The following is a 24,584-nucleotide window of genomic DNA, read 5'->3' as shown; positions in this document are numbered from 1 at the left end:
GAGCATTTCTGTGTATACCTTACATTCTCTGAATTGGTTACTGAGACACACTGTGCTTTGTTGCAGTGTTTTGTGCTATTCCTGTGATTTGTTAAATGCTTTAGCTTGGTAAGTCTTGCACACAAAATGCATGGTATAGTCTTTACCAAGTCTCACTGAAGTGAAAGTACACTTCATTTTCATAGATGACTTGCAGCTAAAAACAATGATTGAAACCCTTATTCTTCTGGAGCACAAAGGAAATAATACAGAGGCAAAGGCTAAAAAATAATGAAAATATATTAGATGAAAAAAATGAACACACATGGATATCATGCACATTGATGTGCATTTTTCCTGGCCAAAACCAAGAGTGAAACATCACCCTTCCTCTGTACCCTCAGAGGCTTTCTGCCTTGAAACAGAAGCAACCAGGATGTCACTGGCATTTCGCATCTCAAGTGAGGAGAGACTGGTTAAGCTTCTAATGATTAGCCAATGACACAGAATATTTGCCTCCTGTTCCGAGATTTCAACCTCTGGTAATAGTATATGTGATAACTAAGAATGCAAATCCCTCTGTATTAACAGCAGCTGTCTCTAGAATTTCTCGTACATATATCCAGGAGAAATATGACTATTTTCTTCCTTCTTCTATAAGCTCAGATATTAAAAAAAATAATGAAAAGGTTTAACGTTAAATAGCATGATTTGCTCTGATTAAATTCCCCTTTCTTCCTCTTCCTCTTCAATAACACGAAAACCATAAATGGACAGGTTAGTTCAGAGTGATGACAGATGGCATGTAAAACTCAAAACTGTCGAGTTGAACCACTTATAGTTATGTCTACATCAAACCTTCACTTTAGAGAAAAAATGTGTGGTTTCTACGTATTTATCAGCAAGTGGACACATTTAGCTTAAAATTCTATGATTCCACAAAGCCTTCCCCTTCAACTCCTCTGCAAGCATGGGGGGTGTCAATCCAAAAGGAGAGCCTGCTCCCCCCAGCAAGCTGTGACAAGTGAAAATGCAGGCACGACGAAAATATGACCAGAGTCTTATTTTTTTGTCACTAACTCACAAATAGTAGTAAGTATGGCTTATTTCTCTTACTTTGAAAATTAGATATTTCTGGGTAGTTTGCAATGCATAGATAACAAAACTTCTCAGAAAATCTTTCTCTTCTGCCATTATTTGCTGTGTCCTTCAAACTGTTAGGGACTGAAAGCTTTTCTTTAAGCACTTAAGACTTCTACTGGAATAGAGGTGCTACAGTAACACAAGACATTTTTAAAGTTTTTTTCACTTATTCTCCAAGTCCCTATATCATGTCAAAAGATATATTTTTTTTAAAATATAAACCCCTATGAAGTCAATTTCAAGAAATAACAACTTATAAAATATTTTTAAATTAAATGGTTTGTGGAACAAAATGTCATTAAAAATTTATACTGATACTCTGGATTGTTGTCCATCTCTAAATACAAAATTTAAATACTACTTAGTGATAGGAAGAAAGTTTTCATGTGAAAAATTAAATAAAAAATAAAACATGCTATTACTTAAGATAATATTGACATAATCAAGTCCTACCAGTTCTACTAGCTGCTAGCAGTTCTTATCTATAACAGAAACACAGAAGGGAAACTTATCTGATTAGCAGGTTGCACAGAAATTGTTTACCTAATGGGTTATAAAATTTAATTTTGTAAATGCAATATTATTTGCATGACTATTATTTACAAATCATGTTGTTGTCACCCCCAATCTCACTGTGTAAAGAAAAACTGTGATCTTTAAAGACATTTCAGAAGTTCAATAATTAGAGATATATTTTCTGCTTTATTATAAATTAAAAACTAAATAGCTTTACCTTTGAAACAAGAAGTGAAATAATTTCTTTAACAGTTTCTTCAATCAAGTCATCTATTTTTGAATGGTATTGTTGCTGTATTTCAAAAGATAAAGAAGCATTAGCATGTATATGAACACACACTTTTGTCATAAGTCATAAATGGTACAAAGCTGATAACCCTGCCAGATCAGATTTACTTAAAATTATCATTTTGAACATCAGAAGAACAAACCCTTGAAAACGATCCACCCAATCAACACTTTCTTACATTCTGTGTTGAAAATTTTCCCATGTACACTGTTGAGTTAAGCAGCTAATGGGGTTATTATTTAGATGAATTGAGTTCTTATTCTTATTCAGGAGAAGGAATGTGAAGGATACTTTTTGTCTTCTCCTATATAATTAAGGTGGCCATGTATTTTTTTTCTAAAGGGTTGGTTTAGCTGGAGAAGCAAAAAGACTAGAATAAGATTTAATTAATAGAGCATTTCATGTCTGACAACTCTCATTCATAAGTTATTTTAAATGTCCTCTAGAAATAAAATGAGCTCCAATTGTTCATACTAAAAGAGCCTTTCTGTTAGCACAGTGAGCTGCAGTTTATACAAATCTTACAATATGCTCAAGCAAGGGCAAAATTAAAATTTCATCAACAAAGCAGAATAGATGGTAACAAATTAATAGGCCATAAAAGGCATAATAAACCAGACTTCATTCTTCGTAGCCCTTTTTCTTTTGCTTTTTCATAAAGAAGGTGCCTTTAAGTAAATACTTTTAAAATAAATCTGAAAGACTTTTTAGATAATACCACAGAGCTCCCTCCCGAAATTAACAGGAGCTAGGGATCCCATTCTGTCAAGGAGGCACATCAATTTAAACAGTAATTCTTCCTTTAGAAACATTTATCTGACAGCAAAGATTGTCCCCAATAGCCACTTCACAGAAAATGTGACTTGTAAAGACTAACCCTATCTTCATAGTTCAAGGCTACTTGGAACAGCTAACAGCATAATGCTCGGAGTAAAAGTACTGAGGTCAGTATAAACATTAGCCTAACTTAGCAGCTGCCAGCTGAATAGTTTTCAGAGTTGTATGGTTTTAAAGGATATTTTTCATCTGTCTCAGAGTTGTCATACAAACCAAAACATTAAATCTGATCTGCTTAATATATTTAGGAAAGATTTTCTAAACAGTGCATCTGCCAAACTTGCATTTAAATTCAGAGAGAATAAAACTCCTAATGCATTTGCCCACACATATGTATCTGTTCCAGGTACCAACACCATGCATATTAATTTTTGGTTTTAATTTATTTTATAGTTTAAAACCACTTGGAAAATGTGAATGTAAGTCTCAGACAAACATCAGCAGACATCTCAGAAGAGTGAAAGAATGTATTAGAAATATGTCAAAGAATTTTCCATAGTTCCAGACATATTTTATTCTAATCACATTAATGTCTTGACCAAAGTAATATTCTCTTGATCTGCTAAGGACTTAAATCACCCCAAACTGTCTGACGTCTGTTGCTTACACAGTCTTTAGAAAGCAATGGTGTCTTACTCTCTCCAAACAATAAATGATTATCCTCCCACAGATGCATGTCAAAACTATACCTATTTCTACGATCCATGAAAAATCACAGTTGTTCCTACCATAAAGTGTCTGCAACTTTATCTCTACAGCACACTACATTAATGGATCTATGTATATTTTAAGATCAGTTCCTTTATTTTTCTTTTTTTCTCCCCCCCCCCTGGCAAATATAATTTTGTGGGAATGGAATATAATCAGTAACTTCACTGTGTGACCAAGAAATACAAGGACTAAACCAAATTATTAAAAAATCACAACAAGCTTTCAAAATCATGACATGTATTTAGAAATAATTTTTGATTTTTTTATTAATCTGAATTTCCCTGTTTTCAAGATTTATTTTGCAAACTATGACATCATAAATTTTTCAGCCCACTCCTCCCCAATGCCAACCTCCACTAAAACAGCCATCCGCCGATAAAACAAAACTTCAGATCCTTGTGGAAGATTATTTGACTCCAGGAGATAGGCTTTAAGAAGATGGCAAACGCTGTAGAATTCATGATAAAATTGTATGAGCCGACAAGGCTGTATGCACGATCCTGAAATCAAGCACCTGTAGGACTGCAGCTTTTCTATTTCTGCCAAGCTTGCTCAGTGAGAGCAGAGACATCCTCAACCTTTTCCCAAACACATTTATGGATAGCTGTGCCTTTACATTCCTCTGCTGGCTGATGTGATCACAATGCACATGGAGTCTGAACCTAGACAAATCAGCTCCCACAGCTAAATTATTTGAATACACATTGTAGAGTCTTTCAGCATCATCCCAAAGCCTCCGAAGGGCACTCTGCCTTTCCAGCTGCCCTAGAGTAACTCCCAGTAAAATATGAAATACAGCTGCAGCTGTAGGAGGTACATGGAAGAAAACTATGCTTAGTGGCAAAGCATGTCATGGGATGTAACCAAACAGGACTGTCTTCTGAGGACAATATGGCTGGTCTTCCAAATGTGGCTCTCTGCTCCTAGTAGCATTTGGAAGGAGACAAAGTATTTTAGAGCTTTTTGACAGTTGTGTTTTTGGAGAACAGAGGAGTTTGTTCTGAAGTTCTGTGGTGACCAGCTGACAACTGTAGCTTGCTCATTTCTACAATATATTCAATCTTCTTTTCCATTCTACCTCACTATGTCCCAATACTGGAGTTGGCTTTTTTAACTGTTTTTTTTTTTTTTTTTTTTTTTTTTTTTTTTTTTTAAGATTTTCAAGCTCGCTTTCCTTTGGTTGTTTTAAGGTTGGATGGCTGTGAAAATAAATTGCACATGATCATCTGAACAGAAACAGCTACTGCCAACATATAACAATATTACCTACATATTAAATTGTCTCTGCATTTTCACTATCAAATCGGCTATAATCCTCTACTACTTATGCAGTCAAATGAGTCTCCTCCTTGAATTCTATGAATCAAAATAGCTTCAGAAACAAAGTTTATCAAATTAAAGCCCACTTTCCCCTAAATTCTTCTACATATATACATAGCACTGGCTGTGGCACATTCCACTGAAATGGCCCATCAGTCATTATTCCCCAAATTGAAAAGTATGTCTCTCTTCTTTTATAAGCATGTTAGGGTACTGGGAATGCTGGCTGGAATTCTGAAACAACTAAAATAGCTTCTATACATATTCTGCCATGAAACACTCAACAGATCAATGATCAATGGCATTTACTCTGTTCATGCTACCCAATTACACAAAACAACAAATAAGCTGTGATGCAGATCTAAGGTCCTGCTTGGATCTAACGATCTGTCAACCTAAGTGGCCCCAGAAAAATTCATTATTTTAATTTGTTTTGTGCCTCCAGCAATATTTCCTGTGTGATTCTTACCTATCATACTCAAAAAGGTGAATGTTGCCAGACTATGGCAGCATCTAGATGATAAAGTTATAACTTGATAGGCTTTAAACTATTTATCACAAATAACAAAGGCCAAAAAATCTCTGGATTGAATGTTGTGTGACAGCACAGGTTTCCCTTACTGCTGCTATTCATTTCACTTGGCATCCATGGACTGCAAAGGAGTAGCACCTGTTGGCTTCTGGTTCAGGAAAGAAGGAGGTGGGACACTGCTCGCCATACAACTACCCAAGATGTCATTCACGGAAACTAAGAAGTCGTGCTGGCAGCTGTTTGAGAAATAGCAGCAACCGGTATGTTAGTTGGCTGTCTTGCTGTAACCTTCCCCTGTACTCCACGAATTGCCACTCTGGTTGTTAATGAAGCAGGCTGCAGGCACCAACAGTTAGTCTGAGATAAGGCGATTCTCCCCTGGACCTGCTTCTCAAACCCTCCTAAGGCAACGGCCAGCCAATGCAGAAGGCATCCAGCCAGCTGAGCTCTCTTTAAACACAATGTACTTCATGCCTGTAACCGAATCATGCTGTGCTTCTCTTAAGCTTTAAGACAGTATCCAGAAGGCAAGGAGGGGAGGGACCCCTCCTGAACAGCAGACTTAGTGACTATGAAAGTGGACTTAACTGGAAGACCTTTGGGAGAATGGTGAGCAGTGCATGAAGTAACGTAGGAAAACCCGGGGATTCAATCAAATTTAAACTCTAAACTCAAGGTGCTATGATTACTAACCATGGCCAGAATGCCCTAATTACATGATAAGTAAGAATTCCCTCCTATCTGACAACTCAGGATAAAAACTTCCACATCTGACTCTACTTGAACAAGATATACAACTGCTTATAGCTCCATGAAGGGAATGAAAAGAGCATGCTGTATTCACGATGTTTGAGTCTAACCGTGTAATTAAGTAACACCTTCCATCACTTGCAGAATAAGTTCTAGAAACTGTCAGGTAGATATTCAGTGTTGAGTTTTAGATGAATGAGCAGCCCTTTTAAAAAAATTTAACTCAGGTCTTATGGAATGCTTTTCTTGACTGGCATAAAGGACCATGTTTGAGACTAAAATGAAGATGAAAGCACAAGGGAAAGAAAGGTAATATGGAAAAGGTTTCAAGACCAAGTGGCTAAGTAGGAGTAATTTGAAATGCCAGAGCTCCTATAGAGGAGTCAGAGATGCAACTGTTTACGTTATGAGATGCTCTCCTGCCTGCTTTGACAGATGGGCAGATTCCAGAAGCATCTCACCTAATGCTCACCTAATAAATTTTTTCTTAATCTTCAAAAAGAGCCTTGGGAATGGAAGAAACTGATAGACAATAGTTCAAAGTTTATGAGAAAGAAGGAAGTTTCTACATTATCTGATAATTTCTGATATGTGAAAAATTTGAGGTTCCTTTGGTTTATTAGATGAATTGGGATAAAGATTAACTTGTGGCTTTGAAAGAAGTATGTATTTCATCACAGGTATGCTATACTGTCAAACTCTTGCACTGAAAAGAAGCACTGGAAGCACTTGGGGTCATGGTCAGACCTCATAGGGAACAAGGATTGTATTTCTGTTTTGGTGTTGTGAAGAGTGTACGATGGAGCTTAAAAATTTAGAGAATGGGAAGATTTCGGAAGAGAATCTAGTGAGGGTCTGTAGTCCAAAAGGTAACTGTGAATGCTCAGCTTTGGCTTTGAGGGGGACTGGCTGACAATGCAGGACAGTAAGTAAAAGATGAAATGGCAGCATCAGCTTAAGGCAAAGAGTTGCTAGTTGTGGTTTACTTCTGATGAGCCTGAAACAAGTTGTTGCTCTTTTGCCTCACTGAGAGGTGAAAGAGTCCACAACTTTGTGACCTGGTAAGACAGGACCCTGGGTCTGAAAAGCAGAAAGAATTGAGAAAGAAGAAGAAAGAATTGAGAAGCTGATGATCAGTCTGTAGCAAGGTTAGGCTGTAAAGGAATTCTGAGGGCTAGGCTAACAAATTAACAAGAAAAGCAGAAATACCATTTAAAATAAAAAGTGGCTGTTAATAACCAAAGAAAAAAAATATGTTAAAAAACAATGAAAAGACACTTACCCATTGACTAGCAAACTGGTTCACGTCGTGGAAAACCAAAAGGAAAAATAAAGATGACAGGGTAGAACAGGAAAATGATGAATGTCTCATTGAATTGGGGGGGGAAAAAAAAGACAATTACATTGAATATGCTAACTTAAAAAGATGAATCAATAAAATGAAGACCACAGTACAGAAATGGAAAAATCAACGGAAACAATATGACCAAATAATGTAAACGTGAAACTGCCCAAAGCAGACATACTTTTTTGTTGCCAAATTCTGACAAATGTTTTTACCCTCTCTCCAAAACAAAATCAAACAAAATTACACTGCTAATGCATTAGCACAGCAAGAAGTTTTAATTTTATGCTGGTGATCTCAGCATTTTATGTCGTATGTGCTTTTTCACTTCACAGATTAGTCCTGTTGAGAGTGACAACATGGGAAGGACAGTAGTCAATGAAGTCTAAATATCCTTCAAAAGCACATCACTGCTCCATTGTGGAGCATCTACAGTCCTGGCAGTAGGCTACTGACAAAATGGTCCCTGTCCTTGGAGACCAAATAAAAAATCCCATTAAATTACCTGGTTATTTCTTTCCTCTATTTTCAGCATGTATACAGGCATGAATGCTGGGCATACGAGCCATTTAAAAACAAACCTTACTTGTTTAAAACCTGGTTGCAAAGGACAATGTTTTGGCTCCATTTTACTATTACAAAAGAGTCCTGAAGTGTGCTGTTTCTCTGCTGCAACCCAAGATAAATTCCTGGAGGGGCTGTGAGTCAAGAAATCCTCTGAATGTTCAACAGACTCACAGGTCAAAGCAAATAAATTACAGAAGCACTCTGTGTCTTCTTTGGTTGAAGATGAGGGGTTGTGTCTTGCATGATGCTTCTAGGGAGCAGTCTATGCACGCTCCTGTACAAACAGAGCTACGTGACACATTTCAGCTAGTTTGAAATTAATCTACTTAAGGACTGTCTGCCGTGTGAGATGTTTCAGATGAACCGAACATAGGAATTAAGCATACAAAATTCCACTTACCTCTTGCCCCCCATCCAGTATGCAGAGTTTAGCTGTCTGTTTTTTGGCATCAACTAAGACATTAAACATTGTACACAGAGAAGAAGGGATACGCAAGTCCGTTGATTTGTTTGTCTTTTGTAGCTTGAGTTCAAATGCAATTCTTGTTCTGTTTATTAAAACACAATTCATAATATATGAGTCTCTCTGATACTTCTGAGCAACCAGTGTACAAATATATAAACCCTACTAAACATGCTGGCTTAATAATGTACATGCACGTGAGAACATCTTAGAAATAAAAATCTGTAAGTGCAGAAAATCCACCCATTCAATAAACAGTTGCATTGATGGTAATCTCAAGGTTCTGCACTGCTTCAGCTAATGCAGTTGAATAATAAAAGTATTATCTTCTTGCCCACTAGATAACAATATGCTTCCCTGTATGATGACTAGGAACAATTTAAAGCAATGAAAATACCCTACATTTTCCAGCTCTTCTATGTTAAAATGCAGTTTATCATACCAAGTGCTTGCTTCTAAAAAATACAATTAAAAAATCCTCTTCTGGCTTTAATAGAAAAGAGAATTTTATTGAAAAAAAGGAGTTTATTATTAAGCAAATATTAATATTTATATTGAAAAGTGAGATATATCAGGAAATAGATAATACAAACCCCCTATTTTCTTCTCACGCCAGTGTAAATAAGGAGTAATGTCACTGAAATAAATTATAATTGTTCAGAATACATAAATAAAAAATTAATGTTTTATTTCCACACTTACTTTTAAAAGTGGGTATCAGAAACTGACACAATAGTTTAAGAAGATGGAAACAGAAGCATCCTATTTCTATTTTAGAAAGTCTTGTAGATCATATATGTATCACAATAAGAATTATAATAGAATAGTTTCATCATTCTTTTCTGAGTTGCTACCATCTAATACAGTTCATCCAATGGATATATAATTTACTTTATTACCTGATGTATGGTATCTTTGACTACACTAAAACATAGTGTGTTAACACTAGTATGATATGTAATAACTCCAAAATATGAATACATTTTATGTATTGACACTAGGATCATTCTGTAATACTAATTAAACCTTCATTTATTGCCATCAGAATGTTCTTATTCTCTACAAAAGGAAGCAGCAAAGATGTCAGGATTGGTATCACAGACCAAAAACCAATCCATAAGGAATTATTTTTGTAATGCCTCTGTGTTAATAATTCTGTTCTCAGCTTCTGGTTGTGATCCTGGCATTGAGCCATTTTTAACCTATTTTGTGTGTGCCATTAAAATTCACAGTCAAATCTGTATGCTGCAAAGTTTTAGATACTGACAACATGTGGCATTAGATTTATTGCCCAGGAGAAATCCAAGTATTTATATTTACACAATTGCCTTTCCCATATTAATATGCAATAATCTTTAAAAAAGATGTAAGATCAATTTGAAAAGATTCATTCTTCAATAAATTATTTTAACTTGTACTAATTATATACATGTTTGTATTTTAGTCCTGTTGATAAGAGTCCCAGTGTAAAGATTTTTTTCATTTTTTTTCCAGGCTCAAAATCAATATACTCAATATATTACTGCATCTCAATGTTACTCCTTTTATGGTTTTTAAGACTAAGATTACACTGATAGTCTTCCAGTCCTTCCTTTGAGGTTTCACCATTTTTCTAAGATTTGTTAGATATTTGTAGCTGACTGAGCTTCTATGCCAAATTCTTTAGAACAGATGGATGTAAGCTTACATGACTTCAATTTTAGTAGATACTGTCTCATATCTTCCTTTGCTACAGAGCTTAAACTTTTATTGCATTCACTGTATCACCCCCCTTCCAAAATCAAATAGAAATGTTTATGAAATGCTTCTGCCCTTTTAACCATGATTTCCTCACTGTAGCTCTAGCAACAGGCTCACATACTAAACCCAAGGTTCTCCTTGTTCCTACTACATTTAACAGAAAATAATAAAATACTAGGTTATCAGATTTAACCTTAGTGGACGTTACAGGTTATCTGTTTCTTTAGCCTTCCTTATCAATGTTATATATTTTCTGATTGAAACTATTAAATTGTCTATAAACTTTATTTTTTCCCCAGTCTCCTGTTTATTTTTTTTTTAAATCAGTATTTTCATGTGTCTGGACTAAGCTTTCTCTGTATGTGGGATCATGGCTTCAGAAGCACCTAACAGGAGATCCCTGTAAATCTTCTAGACGTACAGATATTTCTTCTAAACTCAGTGGTATGTACTGAAAGCTATGACAGAGATCTTTTTAGATAACCTATGCCTAATTTAGAAGAATATACCCATAACTATAAGATACAGCTCAAGAAAAAAATCACTATGTCTTTTATAATTTCCAGAAGCTTAGCAATATAAAACTTAGCTTCAGCTGGATAACTTACAGATAGCCTTCTTTCGTTTATTGCATAAATGCAGAAATGCTGTATATTCTTTATTTTGTAATATATTTCTTAGAGACAGTACTCTAAAATAATGACAAATTAAGTAGTATTATTAACTGAACATAAAGAATATTACAGTAATGAGAAAGGAAATGTACAAAAAGAAAAAGGATTTCTTCTAGCAGAATTCTGAGATTTGTTAATATTTACCACATACATGGAATAGAAAAGAGATTTGGTTTATTTAGTTCCAAGGGTCTATTCACAATATATGCAGAAATTGTCCTTGGAATTTCCTAGATGTTGCCAAATTGCTGATTGCCAGCTGCTGGGAAATACACACAAGTCATGATCTCTTTACAGTTGCCCTGATTCCTGTGACAGGATTCTGGTACAGATGTACCTCTGCAAGCCAGTATGGCTGTTCCTATGTTAATTTTCAAATCTTTCCCAATTTTTAATTTTCAACTGTACCTTTTAACGCAGGCTTCTATCATGTCAGTGGCCATGAGTTTAAGTCTCTGCTCTAAATGGTGGGCAAATTCTGGTTCTGGCCAGTGAAGATCAAAAACAAACATCTGCAGAGCATCCAGTTTCCAGAAAAGGTCTTCTGATGTAGCTGAGCCATTGCTATAAGAAACAAAACAAAACAAAGTCCCCAAGAAACAGAAGATAAATGTATGGGTGTCTATCCCAGTTGCCATAGAATTATCTAGAGTAATAAGATTTCCTTATCACACCATCTTCCTGCTTCACTTCACTGTATATCATAGCACAGTTGCTCTTATTCCAAGAATGTGAAAAAGGTCATGGAAAATTTAAAATAATTCCCATTAGGGTGAAAAAAGTAAAGTTTTCTCATCTGTTAGCTGAGAAATATGACAGGCTAGGGAGGTAGATGGGATGTTGGGGAACATTGAAAATGAAGTAGCTCAAATTTCAGATCAAGACAGGAAAAAAAAAGGATACAGGGATTATTAATTAGTAAGGACCTTTTCAAAACAGTGACAACTTTGCACATATGTTTTCTTGCCTTCATAACTCTGGTAGATAAGCCTACCAAAGAAATGAGGATGCTAGTTGTAATATTGTAAAAGAGATACCCAGACAAATAGTCCTTTGATAAATGCTCATTAATTCTAACTGAGGGAATAACGTCAGATCCTGGTGGAAAAAAGAGAACAGAAACTATTTAAAGAAATTTGTGCACAACCAAAACAGGGGACTAATATGGCTCTACGTCATCTCAGATTGTCCACGTCGTTTTAAAGTTCTTCTTCCACCCTGAACCGACTGCTAAGTTTAAAGACATTTGCTTGTGATAAGATACAACAATTTAAGGATAATTTTAGCAGTAGCTACAGTTACACTTCCACTGTCCTCGTGGATTAATTACATTTTAGTGTTGTATTGCAATGCCTGGGTTATTGTTTAAGGACAGTTATACTATGCAGCATGGCATTCCAGGATGTTAGTGACACAAGCAACCAAAGCTCAGCCTGACAGTCCCAATTCAGATGCAAATAGTTCAGTATGTCACTACTGCCATTTTCTTTCTTCTGCCTCGTGACAAAAGAACATAATTATCAAAGTGTTAGGTGACCCCAGCTCTCATGGAAGGAGTCAGTGAGTGCTGAGTGTGCTCAGGACTGAGCAGGGTCAGATTAAAAAACAAGCGAAGAAGATAGAAAGGACGTCTAATAGCTGACCACCTAGAGCACCCCTCAGACAGCAGCACCACCACCGGTTCGCTCCAGGTTAGCCAAGACATTGGGCGGTGAAGTGAAGCGAAGCGAAGTACAGCTCATGTTCAGGGCTCTGAAGAGGCAGCACAGATGCACAGGAGCACTGCTGTGGTCTCACAGCACCCCATCACCTTCCAGACCCACCCAAGTGCCCCCTTGCCCCGCTGCTTAAGGGTACCACGACTTCAGAGCCATCGCTGTCTTCTGCAAGACACGACAGCCGTGTCGGTGCCCAAAGGGGCTGCCGGGCCAGGTGAAGGGGACAGCCAGCAAGGGCTGGGCAGTGGGTGGCACTGGGAGCTGGGGCGCCCGCCTAGGGAAAAGGCTGGCTCTGAGCGACCGACCCCGACTTTGGCTTTGGTTTTAAATCGTGCGAGTTTTGGTATCTTCACTACGCACAGCAGGATATTCCACGGCTGTAGACAGGCTTTTTTGATATCATGCATATCTTCCCCACTTATTTTAAACAGTAACTATTAATTTCGCCTTGTGCGTGCTCCTGAAAGAAAACAGCAGAAACAGGGAAAAGGCCCACGGGACTCCTAAGGTTACAACTTGCATAGGGATGTTACGTGTTAAGGTTGGACCTGATAGGGAGCACTTTTAGACACCACTAAGTTTAATTAAGAAATAGAAATAACAAACCACCAAAATTTCTCAGAAAGTTTATAATCCTGTTAGACTGTTTAAGTTATACGGTAGGCAAATATTGAAGATTTCATTACACCTGCTGCGTACACTGGCAGTGAGTGAAGTTGTAAATGCTATGTTATACACATTATTTGATTCAAAAGTGACTACGTCAATTTTTGAGATGACTTGGATGAAAGAACAAGACAAATTATATAGGGACAGAAACAGGGAAAATCTCAGTATATATATTACAGATGATAAACCCACATATTTTCTAGAAAACAAACCATACTTTCTCAAGAAAGAGAACTACCATTTTTCATCATCAGATCACACAATGTAACCATTTTTTATTCTTCTATAGTTTTTTCTTTTTTGTCTAATGGAATTCCAAATGAAATTCTTCAGGACTCGGGAGGACTAATGTGCTCTCAATAACATCAATGTATTCTTATGCACGTTCACTCCCTGGTAGCCACTTAATTTGGTTTCATTAGACTACCAAATAAAGTTTCACAATTATAATAAATGTAATAATAGATACAGGTTCATGAAACACTAATTCATTCTGTGAGAAACGCTAATTCATTCATTCTCTTTTCATATAATTTTGAGCTCCCATTCTTCATTTTTTTATTTATCACTGTCCAATGACATTTGAATTTGACTAACGTATTATACTAATAAGATGGGGAAGGAAAATAAAGTGCCACAACAGAAACTATTTGTTACTAGTTCCACATCCAGACACAAACACCTAATTTGTTTGTTAAATGCTGCAGAAAACTGTGATTTCAATCACCTTGTTACTGCTATTTGTACTAGATACTTGTTTTATTTGCATTTTAGGATTTTTCCTGGCCCTTATTCAGTAAAAGCATTAGAAACAGTATTAATTGTCAGCACATACCTCAATACCCTGAAGTAGTTGTATGGTCTATAGATTTGCTTTCCCTACTAAGAGCTGGTTATGTCACTTAAGGGTTTAATACTCCATAAAGTGTAACATGAAGAAGAGCCAAACTCAGTTTTTACCTCCTCCTGGCAGCAGGACGAAGTCCTGCATTTGAATCAAATCACCAAAGCATTTGAATCTACATGCATAATTCCAGAACCATTTTATTTTTTTTTTTTGGAGAAGGAACAGGAGACATTGTTGGCTATTGAAAAGTTTTCATCTGAACATTTATGGTAAAGCTACTTCAATCTAATTAATGGAATAATATTACTGTACCAGGAAAATGAACTGGTACTCTTTCTTTAAAAACTATATTCAATACAGCTATCTATATTTTTAAAATTAAGCACAAACTTCACTGTTTTGCTGGTCAAAACTTAAGCTTTCAGCACTAGTTCTTTGTGAAAAAGGTACTGTCTAGTTGTCTACTCTTTTTAATCAGGTCATAGCATTAAGAGAAGGCTTCCAATGATTAAAAGGCAAATATTACGCCCATCCTATTTTTTTTTTAAATGGCAATTTAACTTCATATTTGGTCACACTTTGACTGGGAGAGTGGACCAGGTATCTCCAGAGGGCCATTTTAACCTAAATTATTTTATGGCTTTATGCCTTGCATCATACTGAACACAGCAGAGAAAGGTCCAATACACAATGTTTCTCCAAGACCCTGCAGAACATTAAACTTGGGAGCAGCACATAGCCTCCTAAGTAATTCACTTATCCACTGACAGCTGAGAGAGGCAGCTTCCCACTAGGCTTGCCAGCTACCTAAGCAGTAGCAATTAGTCAGACAGTCCACTAATAAAGCACACTGGCTGCAAATCAGCACACACACGACTCCACAGTCGATGTGGAATATATCATTTCTTGCCTAGATGTGAAACTCCATAGGGTAGCTTGGGATACGAAAATAAGGAGAAATATTAAATATCTAAGGACATGCTCAATCAACCACAAGATTCAAAAGCAGCTGGCTTCCATTTTTGTAGAATTTACCAAGGGCAATAATGGTGATTTTATAAATTACTGCAATTACTTTTTTTTTTTAAGGTTATTACTGAGTTACTACCCATTAGTGTTTAGGACTATTTACAAAACAGGGTACCAGCTCTGTCCTTTGTGAGCCCTCAGCTTGTGAGCTCCAGCTCTACTTCCTTTATGCTGCCTCAAGACATATATTCAGGGCACAGAAAGTCAACTGAGAGTTTCTTCAACAGAAAAGGATTTTCAATAATTACAGAGTGAATGGCACTTAGCCCCATCTCTGTATTTTCCACCAGCAGATGAGTGGGAAGGATGGAGCAGAACTTTGGCAGGTAATAGCTTGTGTATGGTCCCTCACAGATATTAGGGACAGAGTTACCTCATGGTTCCTCTTACTTAGTTCATGAGTGAGGCAACCTGAGGATCAAGCAACCAAAACATGTTTCTCAAGTCTTCTTTCTTCCTGTGTGTTAGTATTTCTGGAAGAAAAGAAATTTGGCCCACAATACACATTCATCTTCCAGAATGCTCAATAGGAACTAGCTATATTCAGAATTCCTTATTCCACAGAAAGTAGATCAGCCATATGTCACTATTCCATCAGTCCCATGGCTACACTTTCAAATACCCATCCTTAAAACTCCAGACCATGGCCTCCTACCACTTTACTGGAGGCAAGCACTATGACAGGAACGTATGCGGCACTACAGATGCAACTCCCCCAAACAGTGCTGAAACACGGCCTCCTGGCTTATTCAGCATGCACAAACACACAGAGAGGTCCAGCAGGAGAGCTCAGACACATCCAGATCAGATCCCTTCATATCACAACCAGAGCACTGCGACTGCTCCAGCGGGTCCCTCTCGTCACTCATTATAGCTGAGCCATAGCAGGAAGAATATAGCTGACCCATTTCCTTTGAAGTTGCCTGTTCTGGTTGGAAGATGAGACAGGACTATTCTCTTGCAAGCATGTTTCCCCAGTCTTGAGTTTTGCTGAACCTGATGTTCTAGACCGGCACCAGATAGCAATGACAACCTCAGGTCTGTTTCTACAATATTTTTGGTCAGTGAATCTATGTCATGTCTGCACTGAAATTAATAATATATAAATTAAACCAAAAACAATTAAAATCACCCACAAATCTAACTGAAAAGCCAGGTCCAGAGAGGCAGAGAAATTAAATTTAAAATATGAAATGGAAGAAAAATGCAATTTAAGGTAGTACATGTGAATTAAGGAATAAGTAAGGTCCCCCCCCTCCTTCATTCTGGCTGATTAGAAGCTTTTACAGAATATTCAAACTTTTTTGCTCTTTAAGGATGTTGTCTTCAGCCAAATGGAACAGTAATCCACAGGGCTCTGCACGTCTAGCCAAGGTGTCCTCTGAGTTGTCCTCTCCTGAGACCAATCAAGAAAAACATACTACTCCTAACACTTTCCCTTTTTCATATCTCCCTTTCCATATCTCCCTTTCCAATGCCCAATAATAAAAGGTTCAGCCAAAACAACTGAAAATGAGGTAATGATCTTCTTAAGTGTTGTTTTAAGCAGCATACATTTACTGCTCCAAAACATGTGAACAAGTTAAAAAAGCGCATCAGTTAATTAAAAACCATAAACAATCTTCTCTAGTAATGTTAAAAAGAGTTGCAGCAACTTTCAAGTGAAAGAGGGGAAAATCTGTTTTCATCAGTAAAGCACACAAAGAAATGCCTAACTATGAATATATTTTCACTTCTTTCTCTTCAGCAAAAGTTCTTAGGTAGGCACGTAACAGCTCTGTTGAGTATGAATGGACTTAGACATGAACATAAGAGCATGAACATGAACATTAGTAAAGTCTGGAGAACATGAAATCTCTTCCTATTGCAGACAAAATAGACACAGGACTTGGCATTCTTGGTAAACATTTGACTATAATTTAGTTGGCTCACAGGCTGCTTTTTCTCATTTTTTTGCCTGTAGATTCTTCATTGTGTAATTCAAATTGATAATGATTAATTGGCCAAAATCATCACTTTCAAAGAGAAAAAGAGAAGTCCAGCACAACTTAGTGATATACGTAGTCATCTTCTTGCTAAAGCATCAGCTGTGTGGCCAGGAGGAGGGAGCACAGTGGACTGGGAGAGAAAGACTTGTCAGTGGAGAGGAGGAGCCACCTGCGATGACTGACAAAGCAGGGCCTGGGCTCCTGGTTTAGGTGCCTCTGCTGACTCTAGGTACAATGCAGTATGTCACTCTAGTCCACTTAAGGTGGGTGTTCATCACACCAAAAGGGAAAACTGACAGGTAGCACTGGGTTTTGCTGAACAGGTATTGGAGCCTAGGTATTTGGTTACTCCCGTTGGAGAATTTCACTAAAAGAGGAAGTTTTATTCTTCCTGAAAAGGACAGGATGGGAGAAGTGGGGGAAATAAAACGCTCCTCCTTTCTTTCATGTAATAGTGAAAGTAAACCATTTCCTCTGACAGAAGCTGAGACACCGTAACCAGCAGGAAAGAGGAAACTCATTAGCTTGGGAGGAGGAATAACTGGCTTGCAGTGCCTTCATTTTTCTTTTTTGATCCAAATACAACACATGGCCATTCTGAGAAGTTACTTGGCTCTTCAGTAAGACATAGATAGGCTGATTCTTAAAATACTACCTAAATTCCACAGTATTACAAAGGGAACTTAATACTACCTGCAATCTTGAATGATAATTTATACACATTTTATAAAACAGAACTTCAAAGCTCTACATTTAGGGAAAAAAAAGCACAAAGAGGTGCCTACAACAGAACCAGCACCTTGGTAGACCCCTCCTCGAATGTGTGAGGTGGCTGAAAGGGGGATGAGGACCTTACAATGATGACACTGCTAGCCCCCACTTCTCCTGAGAAGCAGCAGAGCAGCACACAGGAACCTCAATGTTCACCAAATCCTTTGAAAACCTCACTGATTAGTTTAGGAAGTTATGCATACTTTGACACACACACCATGAACCTTAATACCAGAAGATGTGCAAGGGGGATGAGCCGATGTATGAATTTCACTATATTTGCACATTTTTTGGCAGTACAATCTAGGAATTTATTGCTACACCAAAACCTTCATTTAGGAAAGATCTACCACTGTAATCCTCCAACCAGAATCCATATTTATTATATATTAATTATAAATTCAATATTAAAATACATTAATTTAAATATGTACAAGTGATTTTTACTGGATGGGGTTGCTAGAATACAGACTGTAAGACCACCACATCTAAGATTATAATAACTCTTAACTGAAAGCTATTTTTTAAAAAAACCCTAACCCTCAAAAGCATGGGAATAACACAAAGGAATTTGAGTAGCAGAAGACCAATTAGTTTGTATTCAAAGCTGAAATGACTTGCATAAGCACATCAGGAGAAACCCAGCATTATTATAGTAAACACAAAAGCTACCAAAGCCAAGGATTAAGAGGAGTTTTGTCAACTTTTAGGGGAATTAGCAGCAGAACAACAATCAAAACATTCAACAGAGGAGTGCCGGAAGTCTGGCAGAGCACACAGTATCAATTCCCTTTTTACAAGGAGTCACATGGAAAAGATGAGGGGTGATGGGTACAAGTTACTCCTGGGGAGATTCCAACTGGACATAAGAGGAAAATTTTTTCCCAATGAGAACAATCAGCCATTGGAATTATCTCCTCAAGGAAGTGGTGGATTCCCCAACATTGGACACTTTTAAGATTTAGCTGGACAGGGTGCTGGGCCATCTCGTTCAGACCATGCTTTTGCCAAGGAAGGTTGGACCAGATGATCCTTGAGGTCTCTTCCAACCTGGTATTGTATGATTCTATGAACTTTTGCAGTAATGGATCTGAGTGCTTGCTAGGAGTGTTTAACTCCACCATAAAACTTGAAAAGACAATACTTGGCTAGAAATCATATTATCAAGCTTTGCATCTTGAACGTGTGTTTTCTGAAGTCTTTCACATTCACTCTTCCCTAAAACAAGTTTAGCTAAAATAACATTCTTCTTGAGCCTTTCTCTAATGTATATGAATGTATCCTCACACAGAAATCTGGCCTGTAACTATGGTAATATTCCCACAGAACAGGGCACATCTGCTCTATTTTTTTTTATTACTATTTTAAGACAAGACCACCAAAGTGTTGGGGAGAAATCAAGAAGAAATACATATTTTTTCAAACAGACAAAGAAATGGATGTACTTTCATTCTGGGTACTTATTAACCTTTTACTATTTTCCTGTAACATGGATATTTAATCTAATGACAATATTTGCAGTCAATGATTTTCAGAACCAATATACAATGAGTTAATCAAACCCATGCAAAAATATGATGGGCTGCCTCACTTTACAAAACCACAATCTAAAATGAATTACCCAAAAGGTTCTTGACTGCTTATTAAATCAGAAGAGTCATTAGGTTGTTTAGGGTATTAAACACCATTCATACTATGACAGACCTTTGCCTAGTTGATTTTTTAAGTTATCAGGTTTAAGACTGCTACATTTTAATGCACTAGAAAGCGCAACTCACTAACAGTCCATGCTTGGCTCACTCTCAAGAAACAATAATTTCCAACTAAGAGATCATGAACACCATGCAATCCAAATACAGCTGCACAGAACACTAGCAAGGCCATGCAGAGCTGACATACAGTCAGAAGGTTATTGAAGAATACACACGTGGAGTCATACAAAGAAGTCATCCAGGTTGGTGTAGTAAAGCTAGGTATTTGTGGAAGATTAAGAGGCAAACTTGGAACTTTTGGAAGAGCTACATTAGGAAGACTGTTGGTGATGCTCCTGTGAAGAAATAAACAATGTAGGAATACAATAAAAAATAGAATATTTAGAGGACAATGGGGGAGAACACCTGATTAGACAGAAAGCTATAGGCAGGTGCTTTGTTCAAATCTTGTAGAAAGCACTTACTTCACAGGTTGCCATGACTCTTGTTCAAGACCTCTGTGAATGGACTGGGCAATTGATGATTCCATGAGATCGATGTAGCGGATGACCATGGGAACAAAAATTTCTTGCAGGTGCTTGTGAAACTTTCCATTGCACAAAAACGCTTTAAAAACAAACAAAACACAAATAAAAAATGTCAGGCCTTTCCCTACTTTATTTTGCTATAGGAAAAACTATCTCTTAAAATGTTTTACTACCCAAAAGCATTTTAAGAACAAGATCCAGCTTGTGTAGGAAATACAGTTCATAAAAGATAAATGAAGTGCTCCATGAGGACACTGCAGTACATCCTAAACTGTCACTGTAACGAAAACTAGGCACATACTGAAGTTCTTTGTTAAACAAGAACACTTTTGCATCTTCTTAAAATTAGTAATATACTTTGCTGAATCTAATTCTCAGCAATTGTTTGATACTTAAACACCAAGACAGAACAAAAACCAAACCAAACAAATAGTATTTGAATGTCATTCAATTGTTTTTATTCCCCTTACGCTAAGAAGAACAAAGGTTACAGTAAAACATTCCAGTCTCACTAGGCTATGTGCAAAAATACGGAGGTATACAGCATTTCCTCCAGATTCCTTAACGGAAAAAGGCAACATGACATATTGAGTGTTTGGGGGAATAAGAACAGTTTACCCATCTGCTCTGTGTCCTTGGGAGCTGGCAAAGTCCTGAATCACTGCCTATAGCTACACAGGACATTCAATGAGCTCTTGAATAGAAAACATGTCTTGATATACCTATGCAAGTCCGCATATAAAAATCTCAAAGGCCAGATGCTCACCACCACAATCCTGGCTTTTCCCATCCTGACATGTGCACAAGCCTCATCAAGAACCCCATGAAAAGAACCTCCCAGCCAGTCTGTGTTCATGTGAAACAGCCTCAGCAGCCAAATTTGCCTGTCCTCTGCCCTCTCAACTGTCTTGCAAAATTTTAAAGGCTGCTAACTCTAGATTTCCCTTCTGGAAGTTTGCTAATTCTCTGGTGTGATTATCTCCAACTTTACAGCAATTGTATTTTTATAACTATTGAAAGGAAGTCCTGAAAACTAGTTGCCTAAAGCACTTAGGAAAGCTGACATACAACACATCTAGAGGTGTCCTCTTGCTTTTTGAAAGAATTGAGTTGACTGGTGAGCATATTATAAGCATGAATCATATTACTCAAGAAAAGTAAAGTAGCTATAAGCAGTAGAAAATTACCTGCTTCACAGATGAGATTTACTGCATGAAACACTGTACACACAATGCAAACTGAAGATGCTTAAAACCTGAAAATTATTTTGCCACCACCACTGGCTGCCCCTGTATTCCTTGAAATGTTCTCTTAGCAAATCCTAACTCTTAGCACACTAATGTCCTGTCCCACCAAGTGAGTATATCAGTTTCATGTTTTGAATGTCTGTGTTCACCAATTAATCCAGCAGTATTATTAGGACCTACAAGAATATTCCCATGTGTACATGGAAAACATAAAGGCAAGCTGAGACACAGAGAAAAATTTTTATGATTTTGGTAGCCCTTCTTTTCTCCCACCCGTATTCTGTTGTTTTAAATTCACTTGTGGGTTTCTCTTCCCACCTATTCCTGCATCCAGGCTTCTCATTTGATTTGGATGGTTACCACAACCACATTTTGAGGAGATCTCCTCCTCTTCCTAACAAGAAAAGGCTGGATCATAGGGCTCAAAACCCTGGAAACCATCTCATAAAATTACAGTCCCTTTTGTTCCACTACTGGTACAACTCCACGTATAACATATAAAAATAATTTCTGTAACTTCCAGAAACTCCTCTGCCTTCCATTCCTGATTGATGTCCACCACAAACCGAACCTGGGAGAGATGGAGACTATGGGGAAAATGTGTCATCAAGTTTCAGTTCCCTATTGCTACTCGTATTGCAAGGAAGTGCCTTTAATTTTGAATGTCTGGACACTAAAATATTTTTTTTCTTGAACACAATGATCTGAAAGCAAGGACTATTTTCTTGAAAACATCCTTGTAGAGTAATGGGAAATTATGTATCAATCACTTTTAACCAAGGAGACAATACTAATGTGATCAGCTCTCTCTGGTTTTGTTCACCTGCCTCTCACTAAGAACTTTGAAACTGCTAGCTAATTTCAACCATATTACAGACAGGGGTGGAGATATCAGATATATGGAGTTTCATGGAAACAGGCAGTTATGTAGCAGGCAGAGATTATTAGGGTTTCCACTGAGAAAAAGGCAGCGGCATAGGCTCATCTCTTATTAAACACTTGAGAATCCACCCTTGAGAGCACCTATGAGTCCATTACAAACATGCTCCCTTATTTACACTGCTCATAGAACTATTTGTTAACTAGCTAGTTCTGGCATAATTATTTGTATATCAGGCACTCAAAACAGTGTTATTTTTTCTATATTTATATATCTTAAAACTGCAGCATCTGTGACCATCAATAATAGCAACTGAGAAGGATTTGGATATTAACAAAAAGGTTTCACAGTAAACAGCTGATGAATATTACCTTTGAGAAGCAAAAGGTGGCTGGTATCAAGATACCTATTAGGCTGATTTTTCAAGGCAACTTTGAGCTTAAGAACAGCAACAAGAATACAACTGTGTCAATTAAGTCAATATTGCTGCTTTATAGTGAATCAGTCCAGGACTGACATTAATCAGGCAATCACAGTTACTTGAAGGGATGAGCTTGTAGCTTATTGTTTTCTGAGCACACCGCAGAAATGCTCTGCTACAAGCCCTACTCTGGGAATTACAGTAATAAAGCCTCATGGGCAGGAGGGTGACTCTTGTTATTGCGAAGCCAGAATGAAATCTAAAGAAGTCACAGGCAATAAAAGCTGTTCAGCTTAAAAAGCTGAATCATTTTCCTAACATCCTGACACCAGTCTTTGCAGGGAAGTGAAACTTTCCAAAATGATGCCAAGACTCTTAATAAGACTGCACCTCCACAGAGATCCCTCTGTCCGTGGGCACACACATGAGAGCACTGTCTTGGATCAACAACTCGGTGAGCATTCTGTTTTCCCAGGGCTGAGGACATGGCAGCTCTGATTTACCCATCTAGAGATCTCTGTCAAGGATTACTGCAGGGCAGGGAAAGAACTCAGAGCACAGGGGTAAGTGATATAGCTGAGTATCATCAGCAGACTCATGCCACTCTACCCTATGATTAGAATTGATCTTGCCAAAAGGTACCACCTGTGCATCAAAGCAGATGGGAAACAAGAGATCCTTGAGGAAATGCCACACTTCAAATCCCTCAACTACCACTTGTCTTCAAAGCTATGTAGCTTAATTCTCCATTGTCTTGTCAATATAGACACCCCACACCCTCTTCATCATGAGCCATCTCGTATTCACACAAACAACAACAAAATGAAAGCCTATGCCAGGGCAAGCTAATGCATAGACAATATTAATGGAAAATGGATTACAGGAATAGAAACAGATCCCCAGATGAAAAATTCTTGAAATACTCAAGTTGAAGATGAACGTTACTCATTTTTTACATATTAGGTAGCTGAAATGTATTAAAATGACAAGAAAAGACCAGAGATGAAAAGGACAGTCTAATAATGCAGCACTGGAACGAGGTTTCTCCTCTACTAGTAGGAAAAGAATCTACTGTGCTTCTGTACAACAGAAGCTGTGGGGCTTGTTTTGTTTTTACTTATAAAGGCACAGTTTAGGAGCTATGCTGGAGTCAATGTGTTACGCTGTCCTCAAGAGCTTCTGCAGAATCAAAGGAAAGGAAGAATTACACATGTTAACACGAGTCTCTTCCACTGACAAAATTAGCACGCTGTCAGACAATCTATAATTATCCTGCTCTCCATAGGATTCTCGGGAAGGCAACATTTGGATTTTCTGGCATATTCTTAAATTCAAAATAAACCCAGTAAATTTCAAGAAGGAAATTTCCTTGGGGCTCCATATTCTATTCGTAGCAGTTGAAAATAACCCAATAACCCATAAAAAGAAAGTTTGTATTTCCATTAATTTCCTGTTTATATCACATTCCGCCTCCACAGAGCATTTATTAATCAGTTACTTAAATTGTGGTGAAAATTGCAAGTGTTTCAGCTTATATACAAACTGTTGTGTATTTTTATATAGAAGACATACTTTAAAAGTGAATTTTAGAGATGTACGAAGTGGAAGCAAGCTGAAATTTTTTTTAATCTTTACAAGACAGAGTGACATGAACAGCTTATTGCACAATTTTCTTGTGCCTAAAACTCCCATTCAGTCAAAAAGGTTATTGGATATTCTGGTAAGCAATAATGCAGCTTGAGTTAACTCTCAGTATCAGTAACCAAAGCATGTAGCTCTTACCTGAAAGCAGGTTAGGATTTCAAAGCAGCTCCTAATACCACTGAGCAAAAATTTTAAGTCCCTGAGCTAAGAAAAGATTCCCACTACAATTAATGGGAAGTACAAGGTTTGATGAGAGGTTATCGGT

At 37.3% G+C, this 24,584-nt stretch overlaps 1 protein-coding gene across 6 annotated transcripts in view; it reads right to left on the bottom strand.

Moving 5' to 3' along the window:
• CADPS2 (calcium dependent secretion activator 2) overlaps positions 1–24,584 on the bottom strand; it is a 324,748-nt gene that overhangs the window by 34,283 nt on the left and 265,881 nt on the right. For 2 of the 6 annotated variants that reach the window (XM_049814052.1, XM_049814054.1), the window contains 5 exons: positions 20,065–20,206; positions 11,275–11,430; positions 8,390–8,537; positions 7,360–7,374; positions 1,856–1,930 (listed from right to left, as the gene is read on the bottom strand). In XM_049814052.1, the coding sequence (XP_049670009.1) occupies positions 1,856–1,930; positions 7,360–7,374; positions 8,390–8,537; positions 11,275–11,430; positions 20,065–20,206 (536 nt within the window). Of the gene's footprint in view, positions 1–1,855; positions 1,931–7,359; positions 7,375–8,389; positions 8,538–11,274; positions 11,431–19,815; positions 19,936–20,064; positions 20,207–24,584 lie in introns of all 6 variants that reach the window. The other 4 variants (XM_049814053.1, XM_049814055.1, XM_049814057.1 and 1 more) reach the window with 3 other exon arrangements.

Source organism: Accipiter gentilis, chromosome 11 (assembly GCF_929443795.1).
Source record: "Accipiter gentilis chromosome 11, bAccGen1.1, whole genome shotgun sequence".
In the NCBI taxonomy this organism is placed as follows: domain Eukaryota; kingdom Metazoa; phylum Chordata; class Aves; order Accipitriformes; family Accipitridae; genus Astur; species Astur gentilis.
Note: the sequence above shows the minus strand (reverse complement) of the source record. Positions and strands in the feature narration are given on the sequence as shown.